This window comes from Dermochelys coriacea, chromosome 10 (assembly GCF_009764565.3).
Source record: "Dermochelys coriacea isolate rDerCor1 chromosome 10, rDerCor1.pri.v4, whole genome shotgun sequence".
Taxonomy (NCBI): domain Eukaryota; kingdom Metazoa; phylum Chordata; order Testudines; family Dermochelyidae; genus Dermochelys; species Dermochelys coriacea.
Window position 1 is genome coordinate 85,524,131 of NC_050077.1, and position 20,801 is coordinate 85,544,931.

General features: G+C 52.8%; 1 protein-coding gene across 8 annotated transcripts in view; it reads left to right on the forward strand.

The window, feature by feature from the left end:
* LOC119862551 (tubulin polyglutamylase TTLL13-like) overlaps positions 1-20,795 on the forward strand; it is a 32,170-nt gene extending 11,375 nt beyond the window's left edge. The window contains exons 1-14 of one of the 8 annotated variants that reach the window (XM_043493986.1): positions 607-910; positions 3,454-3,760; positions 6,457-6,497; positions 7,650-7,768; positions 8,311-8,441; positions 9,855-10,011; positions 10,284-10,436; positions 11,734-11,819; positions 12,210-12,435; positions 13,056-13,240; positions 14,542-14,730; positions 15,241-15,424; positions 15,807-16,007; positions 19,597-20,795. In XM_043493986.1, coding sequence (XP_043349921.1) covers positions 811-910; positions 3,454-3,760; positions 6,457-6,497; positions 7,650-7,768; positions 8,311-8,441; positions 9,855-10,011; positions 10,284-10,436; positions 11,734-11,819; positions 12,210-12,435; positions 13,056-13,240; positions 14,542-14,730; positions 15,241-15,424; positions 15,807-16,007; positions 19,597-20,040 — 2,523 coding nt within the window. In that variant the 5' untranslated portion in view covers positions 607-810 and the 3' untranslated portion in view covers positions 20,041-20,795. Of the gene's footprint in view, positions 1-606; positions 966-1,459; positions 1,868-2,384; positions 3,761-6,456; positions 6,498-7,649; positions 7,769-8,310; positions 8,442-9,854; positions 10,012-10,283; positions 10,437-11,733; positions 11,820-12,209; positions 12,436-13,055; positions 13,241-14,541; positions 14,731-15,240; positions 15,425-15,806; positions 16,008-19,596 lie in introns of those variants that run through there. The other 7 variants (XM_038419427.2, XM_043493989.1, XM_043493985.1 and 4 more) reach the window with 7 other exon arrangements.
* The last annotated feature ends 6 nt before the right edge of the window (positions 20,796-20,801 follow it).

Below are 20,801 nucleotides of genomic sequence, written 5' to 3' on the forward strand. Positions count from 1 at the left end.
CAGAAGGGCTACTCCGCTTCTAGTCATGGCAGAAACTGGCAGCAGCTTAATCTGACGGCAGAATCTTTACGACAGAAGGAGTTTAAGGGACTCCGTGCTAGCCGCGCAGGGCCCCAGGGACTGTGTGGGGCAAGCAGCTGGCCAGAATCAGCCTTCACTTGAACGCTAAGGCCTGGTCTACGCTTGCAGACTTAGGTTGTAGTAAGGCAGCTTATGTCCACCGAACTCTGTCAGAGTCTACACTACAGCCGCCCCGCCCCCCCCCTCTACCCCCCACCCCTCCCTCCCCCGCCCCGCCTCTTCCCCCAACCCTCCGTCCCTCCCCCGCCCCGCCCCCCTCTACCCCCACCCCTCCCTCCCCCGCCCCGCCCCGCCCCGCCCTCTTCCCCCACCCCTCTTCCCCCAACCCTCCCTCCCCCGCCCGCCCTCTTCCCCCGCCCCCCCCTCCCGCTCGGCGGCGAAGCGGACACCGAGCACCCCTACGTTCCCATCATGCCTCAGTCCCAGCGGCGCTGCGCTTCTGCCCCGGGGACGGAGCTCCCGGCAGCGCAAGGCATGCTGGGAGTGGTTATTTCCGCCCTTCCGCGTGGCCCCCTTACCTCAGCCACTCACAGGCCCGTTCACGCTCCCCGGGAGCCTATCGGAGGAGCCAGGCCAACCTGCCGATCACGTGACCGTCCGCGGGCGCGCTTCTTCGGCCCGGCGACGTCCTCAGGGCTGCTCTAGCCGGCGGCTGCGTCTCTATGGCCTCGCGTGTCTGACCCCGCCCCTAGAGCTGGTTTCCCAACCGGGGCGGTGTCTGCCGTCGCCATGGAGACAGCACCGGGGCTTGCGGGAGCCGGGGGAGGCGCGGCTGCCGCTGTTGCCCAGGGGGCCGTTGCCCCGCCCGCCTGCGCGCCAGAGCGGCCTGGTAACCGGGGCGGGGCCCAGCCGCCGGGGCCGAACGGGGACGGAGCCTCCGGCAGGTCCCACCCACTCTGGGCAGGGCCCCCGGGGGGGAGAGGACCCCATCCTGGGGCAGCAGGGGCTTGGGGGGGGGGAGAGGACCCCATCCTGGGGCAGCAGGGGCTGGGGCAGGGCCCCCCTGGGGGGAGAGGACCCCATCCTGGGGCAGCAGGGGGTGGGGCAGGGCCCCCCTGGGGGGAGAGGACCCCATCCTGGGGCAGCAGGGGCTGGGGCAGGGCCCCCCTGGGGGGAGAGGACCCCATCCTGGGGCAGCAGGGGCTGGGGCAGGGCCCCCCTGGGGCAGCAGGGGCTGGGGGGGTGGAGAGGACCCCATCCTGGGGCAGCAGGGGCTGGGGCAGGGCCCCCCTGGGGGGAGAGGACCCCATCCTGGGGCAGCAGGGGGTGGGGCAGGGCCCCCCTGGGGCAGCAGGGGGTGGGGGGGTGGAGAGGACCCCATCCTGGGGGAGCAGGGGATGGGGGGGCAGGGCATTACCGGAGTTAGATCTCCCTTCTGGGTGGGGTGGATCATCTCAGGTAGGGGTGAGGGTGGTGATGGTCCATGATGAGGGGAGCAGATGCCCCATCCCATGCTAGGCCCTGGCCCTGCTTCCCCGGTCCCACGCCCCCAGCTGGAGCCCACACTCCTGGGCTGTCCTAGCAATTGGCCTCCTATGGTGCTGCCTGCCACTGATGTTAGACCTTAGCCGTACACCTGGCACACCCCTCTCCCTCTCCCGGGAGGCTGGGGCGAAGCACACTGGGGCTGTGCAGTTACATTCACTATGACAGGGTGCGTTAGGACTGCCGGCCCATCACATGGAAAGTAACTGCATAGCCCCCGTGTGCTGCAATGGGAAGCCAGTCTGTTTTCTGTTATATTTCCAGGGTGCCCATTGCTGTCGTACCTACGCACCATGTTCAGGTGACAGCATAGGCCTCATAACCCCATGTTACATTGTTTCTTCTGTGCTTGCCCAGGCTATTGTAATGGCAGATTTTCCTTGCCCATCACTGACGTTGCTGCCTGTCAGCCAGCACATGCTGGCATTCTAAGTATAAGGAATCATAGACTTTAAGGTCAGAAGGGACCATTATGATCATCTAGTCTGACCTCTTGCACAACGCAGGCCACAGAATTTCACCCACCCACTCCTGTAACAAACCCCTAACCTATGTCTGAGCTATTGAAGTCCTCAAATCATTGTTTAAAGACTTCAAGGTGCAGAGAATTCTCCAGCAAGTGACCCGTGCCCCACATTGCAGAGGAAGGCGAAAACCCCCCAGGGCATCTGCCACTCTGTCCTGGAGGAAAATTCCTTCCTGACCCCAAATATGGCGATCAGCCTTTTCCTAAATCCCCTCTGACTTTCTGCCAGTGAACAGTGCAGTAAGCTGGCTTGTGTGCATCACTACACTCTTAGATGGCTTGTACGTTAAAGATGCTTATGTGTAAGCATAACCTGAACTCAGAGCCCCATATTGCACCATGCCAGACTGGCCTCATAGGCATTGCTGGTCATTATATAAAGGTCATTTATTTCCACATAAATCATTCCAATGATCTTGGACGTAAATGGAGGGTGGGGTTGGGACTTGCATGTGTGGTTTGTCTAAGTAGCAGCTCACTGACCATAACACATTCCCATCCGACAGTGCATCTGGCTAAGCATGCAGATGTATTCTTGGGATCTTAGGAAACTTCCTGAAAAAAGGGAAAGTAAGGAGCAAGTGGGAGTGGGTAGACACATCCCTCATCCAAGGGAGTGGGTGCAAGGTGGAGCCGTGGAAGATGTAGAAGAATGGACAGTGACTGGAGCAGATGTTTGCACTGGAAAGCTATTGTGCCAAAACCTGTTAACTGGGAGGGCAATGGGGGCCAAACTTTAGGTGACATGACTCTAAGCCTGTCAGTTTGTGTGTGGCAATCCAACAGTGTATAAAAATACTGTAATTAGGGACACGGTATAAAGGGTCACCCTTTTCCCTGTACGCTGCCTATATGCAGTAGGACAACACAGTCAAGCTTCTCAGGTATTTAGAAGATACAGGAGTTCTACTGTGAAGCTAGAAAGGTCTCCTGGGGCTGCTTCTTAGATTCATCACACAGATACGTCTTCCCTAGAAATAGCCCCAGGGAGAGCTCCTGAAATCATTTCTTCAAGAGTTGAATCTGATCTTCAGTGTGCACTAGTGAGTTAATGTGAGCGCTGTAACCTGGCGTAGAGCGAAAGGAAAGGGAAAAGGGACAGCTTCTGTGGGTGGAAGGCTTTCTGGGGAATAAGGGCAGAGAGAGGCAAGACTGACTCCCTGGCTCATTGCGGGGGTAGACCAGGAGAAAAGGGCAGACAGGCATAAGAGAAAGGACTTGCTAGAACTTTCCTATGCCTGGGGTTGGGACACTCTGATACTGGCTGGTGCTGGTAGTTTAAGCTGCTACAAGCTGGTAGTTCAGGGTGTCTTGCACGTGACCGACTGATTAGTTCCATCATATGCAACTTGTAAGAATAGCTAACAGAATGAAGATGAACTCAGACGACAGCAGCGAATCAGAGAATGATCCTGAGGGAGAGGAGGAAGAAGAGTTTGCAAATGAACACATTAAGAGACTGAGTGGAGGAAGAAAAAATATGCATCAGGATGGCACTCCTCAGGAGGGAGCTTTTGAGGCAGAGGACACATGCCTAGGGCACAAGAGTGAACGCAGTTCAGGTGGGAAAAGTGATCTGCCGACTGTCTCACTGATTGATCTGGAAGAACAAATGACAGAAGACTGTGAAGCAGAGACCACTCCAAGAAAGAAAAAGAGAAAACACAGGTGAGTTTCCTCATCACCTTCCTCTGCCTTCTACTTCCCTGTGTACCTCAGGCTGTCACCTAGGCCTACCAGACTTCACTGTCCCACCAGACCCAAAGAGGAGCCAGCAAAGTCTGTGTGGCCAGCTGCCTATTGTGTTTTTATTTACTATCTGTTTTGGGGCATTCAAAGGCCACTTATCTCAGGATGGAATGTGACATGCTGAGAACATTACCTTTTCAGGTGTAATTACTGTGGTTGCCCAGTACCCCAAACCCCTAGGCTGCCAGTAGTGTGCCAGGCATACCACAACTCAGAGGCAATCACTGTAGATGCTGCAGCATCGGGGCCTTGTAGGCACTAGCCCTGGTGGTCCCAATAACCACTCAGAGACGTGGCTAATGTGAAAGGGTATTTTTCTAGGGATGGCAGGAAAGTTTGCAGATACCCTAGCTATAGAGACTTGGGCAGTTAGCGTGCAAAGCGTCTGGTAGCGGTTCTTGTTTGGGCCCTGGGGCTGTCCAGTCAGGCGTCAAGACTCATCAATATGACAGTAAGACACAGGAGGTAATTGTGTGCAGCAGTTAGTTCATGTTAGTTCACCTTCTCTGTTCAGCACTGTTGAGGCCTCAGCTGGAGCACTGTGTCCAATTCTGGGCACCAAACATTAGGAAAGATGTGGACAAGTTGGAGTGACTCCACAGGAGAGCAACAAAAGTGATAAAAGGTTTAGAAAAATTGGACTATGGGGAAAGGTTAAAAAATGTATGTTTAGTCCTGAGGAAAAAAAGTGTGTGTGGGGGGGTATTTGATCTCAGGCTTCAATTATGTTAAGGGCTGTTATAAAGAAGATGGTGATCAATTGTTCTCCATGTTCACTGGAGATAGGACAAGAAGTAATGGGCTTAATCTGCAGCCAGGGAGATTTAGGTTAGATATTAGGAAAACTTTCTAACTATAAGGGTAAATAAACTCCAGATTAGGTTTCCAAGGGAGGTTGTAGAATCCACGTCATTGGAGGTTTTTAAGAACAGGTTGGACAAACACCTCTCAGGGCTGGTGTAGGTTTACTTGGTCCTGCCTCAGCGCAGAGGACTGGACTAGATGACTGTTTGAGGTTCTCTCCAGCCCCACGTTTCTATCTTCTTCTTAGCATATGCATAACATTCCTCAGGTGGCCGTGACCAGGATTCATCATCAGTTTGGTCCGCTGGTTGGATCATTAGCTTCCCCATCTTGGGCCGGGTACTGATGGGGAGTGGGTCATGAACGCTGATCCATGACCCCAGCTTAGTGCCTGCCTAGAATCCAGTCTCTGTTCCCGCAAATAGGTGCTAGTAGTGTTCCAAGCCAAGCTCAGTTAGTGGCTCATACTGGGGCCCCAGTGCCCTGGCTTCCTGCCCAGCTGCTGTTCCTCCATGAGTACCACACAGACCTGCACACAGCTGTATCATCTAGCAGTCTCAGCCTGTTCCACATGTATCTCTGTCCACAGAGTCTGGGGCTTCTCTCCTGCTGTTGTGCAGCTCCCATTCCCAAAACAGAACCTGGTCACATCCTAGTTCAGGGCCTGCCTAGGGGAAAGGGAAATGCAGTGGGATGGGGCTGATGGGAATTGTTGTTTCATTCTTTGGGAAGCCTGTGTGATGGATCTGCATCCAGTCAGCTCTGGGTGAACCATTGCATGCATGTGGTGACCTGTCAAGGCTCTGGCTGCCACCTCTATGCTGAAGATGAAGGCAGTTGCAATCTACTCTATTTTATGCACATCAAAGGTCAGAGTGCAGAAATTGTGCACACAGTTTGTATGTGCAAATACAGCTGTGTGCACAATTGCAGGAAGTTTATAAACAACTAACCAGTTACCTGCATGACTGACAGTTGGTACGCATGAATTATGCTGATGGATTTCTGCACATGCAGTTCTGAAAATCTGATCCTGAAGTGGGCAAAGTTTGAGCATTACCACTGGGGCATCAGGGAACAATTTTTACGTAATTTATTCTAAAACTTCTGCCCTCAAATGCAAAGGGAGAAACACATCATATCCCTTGTAAGAAATGTTCAGTTAGCTTGTTTATTCATATGAAAAATAAACATTCGGTGAGTAGTGGCCAGGGAGAACATTTGTGCCAGGTCTCAGCCATTTACCATCAAACACCCTTCAAAAAACAGCAGACAAAAGTAGAATGAATAATGGGCAGCTCTGAATTTTGGGGCCTGGACCCTATTGGGGTCTTTGGGGGTTGTTCAAAATCAGACAAGGAATCTCGAGTCACTCAAATTCCCCCAGTGTGGAATTCCAAATGGGAACCTACTCCTTGCTCCAGGCCTGTCTGTCCTGTGCTGGGACCAGAGCAGATTTGCTGAGTGTTTCTGTACAGATAGACATCATTAAGTCACCATGGTTGCACATGTCGTTGTATATGGAAAACCAAATGAACATAGTATAGAAGTTTGGGCTGTGATGACATCACGTCTCTGGGATCTAGAATTCACAAAACAAAATCTGTGAAATGTTTCTTTAGTCCTGCCATCCTAGCTGGCCTGGGAGCTGCCATCTAATGGCAGCGCAGGGGCTGCCCCCCAGACTAGGAGGACAAAGGGTGGGTCCCTTCAGTAAAGCTGGCTAGGAATAGCTCCCTGGAGGCTGCCCACTCTGGTGACCAGGGCATGTCTGCACTGAGCCATTTCTTTCTCCTCTCTCTCCATTCTAGGCTGCTCTCTATCAACCTGGCCAACTGCAAGTATGAGAGTGGTGAGTCAAAGACAAGCCAGGGCTCCTTTTTAGACCATATCTCACTGGCAAGTGCTGTGGAGCCCCCACACCTGGAGAAGGCTGTTAGCACTGGGTTTGGGCTGCACAATGGCTTTAATGGATTGATTGCTGTTTTGCAAGTGACTTTTGCTCTAGTGAAAGGTGCCAACTTGACCAGACTTTGGGCTGAAGCTCTCTCTGCACTTAGTGGGTGCAGCTCTGGTCACAGCACTGGGAGCTTCCCACCCATACTGGCCCCTGCCATGTGTCTCACGCCTGGTCTGGAGAGCCCTACTCCTCTAGGGATGCCAGGGGAGTTCAGTCTCCATAGCACATTCTCTACCGAGATTGCCAACAGGGGCTCAGGTAGTGCCAATTGTGAGGCAGATGTTTGCAGTGTTGACACTCGTGCAATGAAAACTGTGCACTCGTTTCACTAACAGTAGGACACTGAGCAGCCTGGGATGGCAGTGATTTGCATATATTACTGGCCTGGTCTGGATCTGTGCAGGACACCCCTCCGCTCAAGCCTGTGCCTCCAGGAATGAACTTTGGGCAGGTGGTTTAGGATTCTCACCTTACTCCTCTCTGTGGGAGGGAGTGGTGTTAGAATACATATGACAGCATCTCTGTCCAGGTATTGATTAATGCCAATTATACACAAGTTCCATATTATGGAGCACAATTGCTGTACTGAAAGTTACAGTCTCATATGCTGTGGAGAGAACTCAGAGTTTCTAGATGGAATAATGGACACTGGACACTTCCTCTCAAAGAGGTGCCAGATACTATGATGATGGGCTCCTTCTAAGAAGCTGAGGTGAACTGGGCACCTCCGAAGATCTGGTGTCAGGCCTCTGTCTCCTTCCTGGGACCACCAGACAAATGCACTTCCAAGGTTGACATATTTCATTAGTCTAGGAGTGAGATCCAGTGGACAGTTCGGCTAAGGGAGGGGTATGTTCCTGCTGCATTCCCCAGGGTCCCACCAGGTCTTTCTCCCCTTTGGAGGTGTGGGTGGAAGTCCTGGGGTGTTACTTTCCTTGCCTGCCTGTTCCCATCTACTTCAGCTGAGAGATGTGTGAACTCTTGGGGCCCATCTCTCATGCCCCGCTTGGAGATGCCTCTTGCCATGTGCTTGTTTTGCTGTAGTGCGGCGTGCTGCCCGACACTGTGGCCTAAAAGAAGTGGGGGAGGATGAGGAGTGGACGGTGTACTGGACTGACTGCTCGGTCTCTTTGGAGCGCGTCATGGAAATGAAGAGGTTTCAGGTAAAGACCCTTCATGGACAGGCTGCGAGTGTGAGGAGCTCAGGCAAAGAGGACAAGGCAGGGAGGAGTTGGTGGGATATCATGTGGTGCAGTGAAGTTGAGTATTCAAGGTCAGCAACAGTGCTACCCTTCTGTTACCTATGGGACAGTCTTCACAGCCTGTCCGTGTCTGTACCAGGGAGAGCAGGATCCCAGCAGCACCCCGAGCCTTTGCCCCGTTAGTACCCCTGAGGTGGTGCCATCAGCCACAGGTTGAAGGACAGCTGGAGAGCTGCCACCCTCTCTGCTGCTGAGTCCTTGTTCAGCACATGGTTCTTGTTGATCAGCTGCTCCTTTCTGTGAATCATGCTGTTCTTGGAGAGGGGAAACCACAGGTTTGAGAGAAGAGTGAACACATCTCATGCTGATGGGGCTCAGAGTAAGCACACCTGGCAGGGTAGCAGTCTTCCTGTCCTGTTCTTCCCTGAACTGACTCACATTGGCTCTCAAGGGTTATCACTTCTGCTCCTTTTGCTTGTTCTTTCTGCTGCACGTTGTTTCAGAAAATCAACCATTTCCCGGGGATGACGGAGATTTGCCGGAAGGACCTGCTGGCCCGCAACCTCAACCGCATGCTCAAACTCTTCCCCAAGGAGTACAGCATCTTCCCCCGCACCTGGTGCCTGCCTGCTGAGTGAGTGACCAGCACTGCTAGTCTGCAGCAGGACAGGTGGACGCTGTCTGCAGGGAAGGGAGGTCAGGGTAGTGAGAACCACTGAACTTAGCTTCCATGAGGAAGGTGCTTTCTGGAGGATCCACTGCTGACTCTGGGTCTCAGTAGCCTTCCTTTGGATGTAAGAAGATGTGGCTCTGTATTTAGAGAGTCCCAGATCTCAGAATGTAATCGCATTGTATTAGGTTGTGGAATTGTTCCCCGCAGGGAATAGGTGGGAGCCCCATCTCTAGAAGGATTTAAATCTGAATTGGATTAAACCCCAGGAAATAGACTGCAAGGGAATCCTGCCCTGGCCCTCATTGGGCAGGGGGATGAGCCTAAACGGTCATTTTTGCCTCTGACTTCTGTGATTCTGTGGGATTTCCTCTGACAGTCTATGAGCACCCCTCCTTGGTCAGCTGGAGGGATCCTTCAGGGAGGTGTGCAGGACCTGGCCGCTCCCCGGTGGAGCGGGAGGCTCATTGCTGGCCTAGGAGGGATGGACTGGCCATGTGTCTGCAGTGGTGCCCGCCTCCCAGCACACAAACACCCCTGGCCTTGCCCTTTGCTGGCAGTGAGGAGGACATTCAGCACATTAGCCAGACAAGGGCTGGAAGGGATCACAGCAGCGTGTGGTGAGGTGTCAGTTCACAGGGAGAGGGATCAATAACCTGTGGACAGGGTGTTCAAACTGGGGCCTGAAGCACGCTCCTAGCTTCATATTTAGGCATCTAAATAAGTGGCCTGACTTTCAAAATTGAGGCGCCCAGCAACTGGCGTTGGAACCAATCAATGTGCAGCACTGTTGGAGATTAGACCATCTATTTAGATGCCTGAATGTAGGAGGCTGACTCTATGTCCCAGGTCAGAGCACCCTGGCCTGGGCCTCCGGCTGCATCACACGTCCATCCCTGTCCTGACAATGCCCCAGGTCAGAGTACCCTGGCCTGGGCCTCCAGCCTCCTCTCTCATCCATCCCTGTCTGGTTTGGCAAATGCATTTTCAGGAGAGCCTGCAGGAATGTCGCCATTGTAGTTTGTTTCATTCTCCTTTGTGGTCAAGGGTTGGTTAGTTTCCCCCTGCTCCCTCCACAGTAGCAGAGCTAAAACCTTGCTGGGTCCTGACTAGGCAGCAGCTGTCATTTCGTTACCCTTTCTCTGTGGTGGAGACGGTGATATTAACCCAGCAGGGCTTAGAGCCATAAGGGCTTTCTCCCCAAGGCTGTGATGAGACAGTGATAAATAATGTACTTAGGAGTGGCCTAGTGCAGTGTAGGACTGCTCTTCTCGCTGCCCCAGCAGTGCTGAGCCCTACATGGCCCAGCATGCAGTGCTCCAATCAGCCACCGGAGAGTCCTGCAGCTCTAACAGTCACTACTTCTTCATTACATAGCTATGGGGATTTCCAGACCTACGGGCGCATGAGGAAAAACAGGACGTACATCTGCAAGCCAGACAGTGGCTGCCAAGGGAGGGGCATCTTCATAACTCGCAACCCAAAGGAGATTAAACATGGGGAGCACCTGATCTGCCAGCAGTACATATCCAAGGTAACGGGGCTCCCAGTGTCCTGGAAAAAAGGTGTGAGCTTCTGGCCTTCCATGTCCTTCCAGTGTCCATGCCCCACTGCTGCCAGCCTTCCGCTGTGAAAGCTCAGCTAGCAGCGTCGAGGTTGCCACCTCCCAGCAGGGCCATCGCCAGGCTGCTCAGCATTTCTCCTTCCCAGCTGGGCTGCGGAGAGTGCAGACCCTGAGCCATGCAGCCACAATGCAGCTAGCAATGCTTTTGTGTCTCACGGGCACTCCCCCCTTTTCTCTCACAGCCCTTCCTTATTAATGGCTTCAAATTTGACCTGCGTATCTATGTCCTGGTCACATCCTGTGACCCCCTGAAGATTTTTGTCTATGAGGAAGGGCTGGCCCGGTTTGCCACCATGAGGTACATCGAGCCCAGCAGCAGCAACCTGGTAAAGAAGGGACGTTTCCAAGCAACTGACGTAGTGTCAATAGGATTAACACACGCAGACCACTGGGAAGTCAGGGCCTCATTCTCTTCTTCTCTTTCCTCTGCCCCCTGCTCAGTTCAGCCCCTCCCCATTCCTTTTCCTCCATGTCAGGATGGTTATTTCAGGAGCTCCAGGATCCCCCAGGTGGGCTGTTTCCTGGCCTTATCCACCTGCTGCCACATCTCTGATGCACAGCCCCCGTTCCCTTGGGTCTGCTCTGCTCCCCGTTTTGCCCAGGCTTCAGGGGCAGAACAGGGAGCAGGGTGATTATCCTCCTGGCAGCATCCAGAGATGGCAGGAGGAGAGATGGAGAATGGGGAGATGGAGAAGGAAAGGGAAGGGGAGAAGGTCTCCTCATTGGGCTCTGTGCCTTACACAGCAGTACCCAGAGGTGGAGTCCATCCAAACACCTCTAGCAAGCACTCATCACGAGCTATTGCCTTGACTGGGAAGTACTCTAGCTAATCTGTGCCGCATACCTAGAGCCCTGCGCTATACAAAATTTATATGCGATCCACAAACGTGGTTTGATGTCTGCATCCACACATGTGGATAGCCATGGATATCTGCAGATTTGCAGGGCTCTGCACATAACTACCTATGGACACAGCCCCTCCCCTAGTAGCTGAGTGTCTCACGGGGTGTTCTGCTTTGGGATCAGTAAAGAAAAGGAGCAGATTCTCTTCTCTGCTCCACTTGCAGAAATTGCCTGCACCTTCTCTGCTGGGGGCAGCATGGGACATACCCCCGTGGGCATAGATCTAGTGTAGCCCACTCCTATCTCCCACTCCTGAGCACTGGCATATGGGGTGCGCTGAGGGCATGGCTCTGGCTATCTCCAGGTGGCAGATGGTTCATTAGAAGCCATTGCCAGTGGCTTGGATGACACCAGTCCCCTCGCAGGTCTAATTTGTGCTGGGGTGAACAATCTGAGAGATGTGTCCAGGACTAGCTGGCTGCTGCTGCACCAGGCAGATTTCAGCCACAGCAGGCTCTGGCCATGTGTTCATGGGTTTGTGGGGTTTTGCTGCTGACCTGAAATCAGGCATCTTAGAGTGGAGGGGTGAAGAATTTAGGCCTGGGTGAAGGAATAGCCTTGGGGAGGGGAGGAGGTGGTGCTGGGACAGAGGTGAGGTGCTGGTGCTGGGGCAGAGGTGAGCAGCAGTTGCCGGATAGAAGGCTAACCACTGCTGAGCATCTGGAGCCTCTTGTCTCTCACTGGCACTCAGAGATTGAGTGTGAAGGTCTCTTGCCGTCCCTCTCTCAGGACGATATCTGCATGCACCTGACCAACTATGCTATCAACAAACATAATGAAAACTTCATCCGAGACGACATGATGGGCAGTAAAAGGTACCATCCTGCCTATGCCACCACAGGCCCTGTTCACTTCCTACTGGGAGGCCAATTGATGGGGTAGCATGCTATGCGGGCTCACCCCATGTGAACGTTCTCTTTTAAGGTCACTTAGGTGGAGATCACCTGCTTCAGGGTCTTGGGCTCCTGGTCCAACTATCTCTTTGCTTGTTAATTCTGAGCACAGAACTGTCCCCTCAGTTTAGCTCCTATATCTGGGGCACCTCTAGGACTTTGCTTGCTTTGTAAGAAGCAGCACTGGGGCTCAGTCCCCTGAGTTCCCCACGCCGTTCTGAGCCATGGAGCCAGTGTGGTGATATTGCTTGCTATTGCTGCAGACCCACTTTGACTTGGACAGCTCTTATCACCTCCTTGTTCCCCAAACAGGAAACTATCTACCTTGAATGCCTGGATGATGGACAACAGCTACGACACGACAGAACTCTGGGAAGACATTGAGGACATCATTATAAAGACCCTTATCTCAGCCCACCCAGTTCTGAAGCACAACTACCGCACCTGCTTCCCCAACCACATCACCGGTTGTGCCTGCTTTGAGATTCTGGGCTTTGACATCCTGCTAGACAGAAAGCTGAAACCCTGGTTGCTGGAGGTGAGTGGAAACCTCTCTGGTGGCCTGGAAATCTCCCCCTCTGCACAGCAGATGGTTGAGGGCTTTTGTCACCCAATGAGAGAATTAGAATTAAAGCCTGGGGCATATTTCAGATAGTTTTAGTTCGATTGACACTGCCACCTGCAATCTCTGCAGCACTCCATTAAATGAGGATCTCTGGAGGCAAATAGCCAAGCAATCTACAGTCCACAAGGAAACATCTTCCGCAAGTTCCTGGCATAACAACAGGGACTCCCCTGAGTCACAGAGCTGCATGGATCTCTGCAGCACCATTCAGAACCTGGGATGACCTGTGTGTGCCCTCCTCAGTGTCCTTGGTGGTCAGTGAGAAGCCAGGAAGTTATACCTGCAGCTTGGCTGATCGTTAGATGGCACTTTGTGCCAGGAAAGCAGCAACAGCAAACATCAGCCCCACCCAGCAGCACCATGCTTACTGTTATTACCATGATAGGAAAGAGTGCAGCTGTGGGACAAGAGACTGCCAGAGAGGAATGAAGGAACAGGAGGTGGTGAAGGGTCTGAGACCAGCAATCCTGCTGCCTGCAGCAGATTTGTGGAGCTACACATATGTGTGTTAGACTAGCCATTTGTCTTGGCAGGTGAATCACTCTCCCAGTTTCACCACGGACTCGCACTTGGACCAAGAGGTGAAGGACGCTTTGCTCTGTGATGCCATCAACCTGATAAACCTGCGAGCCTGTGACAAGAGGAAGGTGCTGGAAGAGGACAAGCGACGGGTGAAGGAGCGACTCTTCCAGGCCCACCAGCCACCTCGTGAAGCCAGGTACTACTCACCCCATGGAGGAGTGTTGCAGGCCTTTGGGGAGAGCAGAGGGCACAGCAGGGAACAGAGTAACGAGCATGAGAGGCCAAAGACTGCTTTGTGGCCGTTGAAATCCCTCTGAGGCTGTGGCACTGTTGAGAACATTGTCACCTGTAAGGGGAGAGGGCCCAGGCTTTCAGTATCCCAGAGGAGACCCGTGATTGGGGCTCCCAGCCCCAGGACATGTCTGATTCCTGGTACTCTAGACTCAGCATTACCCACAGGCTGCTTACTACTTCTCCCATTCAATGGTGCTGTTTTGGTCACAGGGCCCTCCCTGGCCATTCTGGGGCACTGTACCCGGTGACACGTGGCCTTTTTCCCACAAAAGCTTTGAGACTCCAGCTTCTCCATAGGGTTGCCAACTCTGACTGAAGCTATTCCGGGAGATTCCCCCCACCCCCAATATGACATAACGTCATTATCTTAAAATATCCTATTAAAATCTCCCGGATTGCTTTCAATAGTCACCAGGAGATCGATGCCGATTCCGGGAGATTCCGGGGCCAATCTGGAAGGCTGACAACCCTACTGCGTCCCAAGCCCACGAAGTGCAGACATGGCATTCATGGCTGAAAGCCAATACACACTGGTGAGGGCCAGTTGGCATTGGGCCGCCTATCGAGGCAGGGTGGGCTGGAGCTCCGCCCAAATACAGTTTCAATTAATTACATCAGGTACCTAAAGTCTGGACACGAGGGGCATATTAAGCCCCTTGTGCTCTGCCTGCCCCTGGTTCATAGGGTGCAGAACTCGAGGTGCTGGGGGGCTGCCGCACCCCCTGGCTTGAAGTGGTTTCCATCGTATCCAGGGGTTACAGTTAGGTTCAAAGGCTCTCAGCACCCCCACTATAAAAACTGTTCCAGCCCCTGGTTTGGCTGCCCCCTCTCCCAGGCAGGCTGGAGTGCTCACAGCTGGATGAAAGGTGGCAGGTCCAGATGAGACAGCTGAGCTCTTGTAAACTGGTACTGTTGGCTGAGAAGGGTAGGAACCATGGGAGCCCTTCAGTTGGACAGAGGAGCTCTGAGCCTCCCTGCTTTGCCTGTACTGCCCATCTGGAGGAGATACCGAATGGAAGGGTGCATTGGCTTGGTGCAGTGAATGCACGCTGGCGTTCCCAGACGGGGAAGGGGAGAAATGCCAGCTAGACTCCTGGACAGGGCAGCATCTGGAACCTGTCCCACCCTTCTGCCTGTACAACAATCTCTAGGGATGTGTCTGCCATGGCTCCTCCTGCCTTCATTTTTGCTTTCTGACGGCAGACGTGAGCAGTTAGAAAACAGCCAGGCGGCCTGGCTGGCCCAAGCGGAGAAGTATGAGAACATGCACCTGGGAGGGTTCCGGCGCATTTATCCTGCGCTCAAGACAGACAAGTATGAGCCATTCTTCAAGCACAGTGGCTCCCTCTTCCAGGAAACAGTGGCTTCTAAGGCAAGAGAGGAGTGTGCCAGGTACATTGCTCCTGTGGAAAAGCCCTCCTAATTGGATGCCATGAAGCAGAGAGTGTTCACTGCTTGTCTCTCTGCTGGGAACATCTACTGCTGCCTAAAGCATGTGGAGGGGTGAGCGCCTAGGAGAGGAGCCCTGGCTCCATTGCCAGGGGAAGGCACTGTGTCCTCCACATAACCTCTCTGCCCTGCCTCTGGATCTGAGAGGGAGACATGCCAGAGTCCATGGTTTATGGATTCTGGAGGTGGTTTATAGCATGTGTCCTGGTGCATTTGAGTAGACCCATCTCCACCCCATCTAGGTGGCACGACCTGGTGCAAAGGGCATTTCCTTATGGGGGTGGTAACAGCCTTTAAGGGCCTGGGGCCATTTCCCAGCACATTCGCCATCCTGGACGCTGCTCCGGAGAACAATCCTTGGCTGTGCCGTATGTCACCTCCATTGGGGTCAGCACAGCTTGGCACAAGATCTCACACTGAGCGGCAGTGACCAAGACTGTTGGTTCTTGCCAGGCAGCAACTGGAGGAAATTCGCTTGAAGCAAGAACAACGAGAGGCTACTACTGGGAAGAAGAAAAAGGAGCGAAAGGAGAACCTGCAGGGAGAGTCAGCTGGGGAGAAATCCCGCATCCGCAGCAAGGCCAAGGCTCCTCCCACCCGCCTCACCTACAGCAGCACCAGGACCTGCGACAGGAAGGTACCCCTGCTCTCATCCAGCATGCAGCTCCATGGGGTGTGTCAAATGGAGCCACCTGGCACCAGGAAGAGAGCTTGGGGCACTGACATCTCCCACACCAGCCAAGGACTGAGCTCGTCTTTGTGGAGTTTGTACTGCTGCTGACCTGTGCTGGGGAGTGCTGTGAACAGCCAGCCCATGGGAGTCTATGCCCCCCCACCCCTTTTACCCCCAACTGGAGTCTGTGGCCGAGTCTCCTTCCTGCTCCACACTGGAACTTGTGGCCCAGGCCCTGTTCCTGACCCCAGCATAGTTTGTGGCCTCAGTCAATCTCCTTCCTCTGTTAGTCTGTTGCCCAGCCCCCCAGCCCATGCTGTAACTCGAGGTATATTTCTGTCCTAAGATGCAGCAGATGGTGTTTGACTCCATGCGGCCCCAGGAGATAGTGGAAGATGAGGAAGTAGAGAGGATCAAGGCTCTTCTGCAGCGCGAAAACCTCATCCGGGGTCTGGGCATCGTGGATCAGCTCTCTCGGCTGCTCCACACAACTGAGCCCAGGCCTTTGGATGTCCACAGGCCCCACATCAATATCTCCGAGAGCCAGGTAAAGGTGGGCTGCTCACAGGCACCTCCCAGGGCTAGTGCAGTAGGTATTATTCTTGGTGGTCCTGCACAGACAGGAGCAGGAGGAGCTGAGTACAGTGGAGTCGCATCTTATGTGGGGGTTAGGTTTTAAAGTCAGTGCTTAAGGCGAAAATCACATATAGTCAAAAAGAGAGAGAGACAGAAGAATGAAAAAATAGAAAAGGGAGAAAGATTACTTCGGCGTCATTATGCGCAAACTGGAGTGCCTCAGGATGGCCAGGAGCATTGTCTATGATCAGCAACACTTTAAAGTCCAGTCCTTCCTCTTCGAGGTACTGCTTGACCTCCGGAATGAAACACTTGTGGAACCAATCCAGAAATAATGCTTCCGTCACCCAAACCTTTTTATTTGATTGCCAGGACACAGGCAGGAGATTTTTGTTCTTGCCTTTTAGGGCACAGGGATTTGCAGCCCTGTAGAGCAGGCCCGGCTTTATTAAATGCCCAACCGCATTGCCACAAAACAACACAGTCACACGGTCTTTAGCTGCTTTGAAGCCAGGGGCTTGTCTTTCTGATTTCGAAGTATAAGTGCGGTTGGGCGTTTTTTCCCAGAAGAGCCCAGTCTTGTCAGCATTAAAAACTTGTTCTGGAAGATAGCCCTTTTCTTCTGTGATTTTCTTTAATTGTTCGGGGTAGGCTTTTGCTGCCTCTTCATTGGTAGATGCAGCTTCACCAGTAGTCTGCACGTTTTTGAGGTTGAAGCGGTTCCTAAAACTGTTAAGCCAGCCTTGGCTGGCTTTGAATTCCTTCTCATCGGAAGGCTGTCCCTCTTCAGCGGGAGATTTGAACAGCGCATAGAGGCTAAGAGCCTTTTCTCGCAACGTGTTGCCATCGATAGGCACAAGTTTACAGTTCATGTCTTTCAGCCATAAGTTTAATGCCTTTTCAGTCTTCACTAAAGTCTTATCACACACCTGGCTTATCACTTTAGCAGTTATTGGAGCACTTGATGCCACCGCTTCATGAATTTCTCTCTCTCTAATCTTGATGGCACGGATGCTAGACTCGTTGCGGCCATATTTACGCGCCACGTTGGAGACCGACATACCGTCTCTCAATAAGTCCAACACAGCCAGTTTTTCCTCCAGCATTGGAACAGATCACTGTTTCTTTGGTTGTGCACCAGATTAAGTAGTTGGCTTGCATTTAGGGGCCATGTTGTACAAAAAATACATATCTTTAAAGACTAGAATCACACTCAGCGCAGCGAGATGCTCACCGGATTGGCGGGCAGCGGTCGATCCAGCGGGGGTTGATTTATTGCGTCTAGTCTAGACGCGATAAATCGACCTCCGAGCGCTCTCCCGTCAACTCCTGTATAGTACTCCGCCGCCGCGAGTTATTGTTGTTGTTCTTTTTTTTGCCGAGTGTGTATAGTTGAATTTGCGTATGTTAAATGCGTGTATGATGCGACTCCACTGTACACTGGGCATTGCTGGCTTGGAGAAGTTCCTCTGGCTGGGTTAAATGAGAATGGGTGCTGGGTCTAGGTCCTTGGATTGGCCTGGTTTTATGTTAATTTTTCCTGTGTTCAAAAAGGTCAAAAAGGGATTCTTCAGGGGCCTCCCAAGAGTCCAGAGGAAGGTCCTGCAGGCACTTGACCTGAGGGGCCCCATCTTTCAGCACCCCATGGAACAGGACACAGGGGCCTCTGTGGAAGTGCTCCCTATGGAGCCCACAAGTCCCAGGGCGTGCCACAGCCTGGTTTCCTGGCTCAAGGTTGAGCTGTGCACACTTGGACATCTGCTCTCAGTGGCCTTGTCTTCACTAGAGTTAGCTAATAGGAGTGGAAGCCTTGTGAAGAAGAGGAGCTGCTCTGCTGGAGAAGACGGGGCTGTTGTTGTTGGCCAGCTCTACACTACCAAGTTGTGTTGGCAGAGCTGTGTTGATGAGGGGTCTGAAAACACACACCGCCCACAGGCTCTGCCGGCAGAACCCCAGTGTAGACACAGCTGTGCCCACAGATGAGCTCTTCTGGTGGCTTAGCTAGCATCATTTGGGCAGTGGCCTTTCTATAGGGACCTACAAATTCCTCCTGTTGGCATACACTCTGCAGGCAGGCATGGTTGCATGGGCAGAGCCTGTGTCGTGTACACTAGCCCATATAACCACTCATCAGACTTTAACTGCTCTTGTGGTATATTTCCAGTGATCAAGTGCAGGATGTGGTGAGAGGGTTCCATTCACAGTCCTCAGGGTGGCTAGTATTACTGCCCAAATGAGCTCCTGTAGGTACTGGAAATGCCTTAAATGCCCCTTCCTTCTGCAGTGAAAAACATTATTTTAATCTGTAGGGAAAAAAACAAGACTGGGGAAGGCAGATTCTCTGTCAAACATCAAGTCCTCCTCCATTCACTGCATGTGTTCTACTTTGTTAGGGAAAACATGGGCATGAGTATGATTTTCTGCTGCACTCTCTGTCCCAGTGCAAATATTCATATACCAATGAGCAGCAGCAAGATAATGTGGACCTACAGTGCTGGGCCATTAGAAATCCCATAGAGATCAGATCACCTTTAGATACAGGGGCTATTTCTCCATTTAAGTAACAATTTTACTAGCTGAAGAAAGTGAACTCTGGAGTAGCTGTCTAACATGGGAGACCTGTGTAAAGGGAGCTCTTTGACCAAGTGGGACTGAAAGGAGCAACAAAGACTTGTCTAAAAATTGCAACCTGACAAATGCCCATCCCTGATCTCCTGGCATTTTGTGTGGGGCTGGCCCATTCCAGGGAATGTGACAGCAGTCTGTAGCACATACACTAACGGCACACACAGTACATGTCATGTAGCTTGAGTGCTTTAGAAACATGCAGTGTGCTAAGGATAATTAGTAGGGCCCTGTTCTCAGCATAATGCAGGTCACTCAGGTGGCTGAGAGCTGCCTGCAAAGCTACTGGCCCACTTTGGGTGGGTGTGTCACAGTATCAAGCCCATCTTTTGGTGTCTTGAAATCCAGGGTGGGTGTGTCTGTGTAACAGAGCCACTCTAGCTGAGCCAGAAGTGATGGGCTGCAGGCAGCAATTGCTGGGTACGGTTCTCTGGCCTATGTTGTACTGGAGGTCAGACTAGAGAATCACAATGGTCTCTTCTCGCCTCAGAATCTCTGACTGTAAGTGTGGGGTGTAAATGGGGTGAAAATGCAGGGAGGATTCTCAGGGGTGTAACAGTAACAGGTTAAATAGGGGGGTTGGGAAGAAATTTCCCCCCAGGTCAGATTGGCAGAGTCCTTGGAGGTTTTTCACCTTCCTCTGCAGAATGGGGCATGGGTCACTTGCAGGGTTAAACTAGTGGAAATGGTGGATTCTCTGTAACTTTAACTCATGATCTGAAGAGTTCAGTGATTCAGCCAGAGGCCAGGGGTCTGTTACAGGAGTGGGTGGGCAAGGTTCTATGGCCTGTGATGTGCAGGTGGCCAGACTAGATGATCAGCATGGTCTCTTCTGTTCTGACCTTAAAGTCTATAAGGAGGACAGCCCTTCTCCTCTCCCTAACCATGCCCGCCCAGGAATTAAAACTCACGTCGCTGCTCTTCTTTTCTTCCAGCCGCAATTACTTCAGGATGTGTTTGGGAACCGGGAGACACAGGGGTTAATGACCCTTGTCCCCCTCTCGCTCCTGGGAGGCACAGTCCGGGAGTTAGGACAGCAGATCATGCAGCAGCCTGTGGCCAAGGCCCAGATGCTGGGCAACCAGGGCTTCATTCCCACCCTCCTGGGTACCCTGTCAGGGATGGGCCAGAGCATCCCCTACCGTACACAGTATAAGCCACAGCATGGCCTGCAGCCGCAGAAGAACATGAGCTGGTTAGGAAGCCACACTCTGGGGACACCGATAGTCACCGAGCCCTGTGCTCTGGCAAAGATGCTGAAGGAGGGAGGCCGGAGATTCTCCAGCGCCAGAAACAAGGTCGAAGGCCGTGAGTACAGAATCGGGTCTGGCATACTGCTGGTGTCAGTTCTAAAGCATCCTCTCTTTTGGGAGACATAACCCAACTCGGAGTTGCCTTCCAGATATCTATGGCTCTCCTGTTCTCCCCATTTGTATAGTTTGGTTAGCGGGAGACTTTCCCTTGCCTGACTGGATTCCCAGGGCATTTTTTTCTGGCACAGCTGGTGACATGGTAGAAGTGTTCCATCTTACTTGATTTGTCTCCTAATTTCCAGTACTGGGCCTCTCAAAGGGGCCATGGATGTTTGAAAGGTCTGGGTGCCATTAGTGTTTAGTCTCATGTTCAGGGAGTAGGCAGGGAAATCAAGCTCAGAATCAGTGAAGACCCTCAGAGACCCGTAGAGGGTGAGTGTGTGCTGGACTCTAAGGGCTGGAAGCCAGTGGAGATCTCTGTCCCTTAGGAGATGTGTTCTCCTCCCCTGCACCTGCACATGGGACCAGCTGCTGCAAAGTGAGCAGGGTATAAGTTCATCAGTGTTTGGGAAGGGGGGCAGCAGCAGCAGCCGCCGCGATAGTGTCTGAGGAGAGCAGTTGTTTTAGAAATGGAAGTGGACTGGGGGTGCCATAATGCCCCTTCAGACAGCTATGGCCCAAGAGTGTCTTAGGGGGTCCCTGTGAGTGACATGGCTCCAGGGTATCGTCAATAACCCTGTGTATTCCCAACCAGACTCCTGAAGGAGTACCACTACTGAGGGCCCTGCGCCGTAGGAGGGGGTTGCATAGACACTGTCACTGCAGGGGGAAAAACTCACCAACAGTAACTCTAGTTCTCCCACTGTCCCCTTCCCGGAGCCACACTG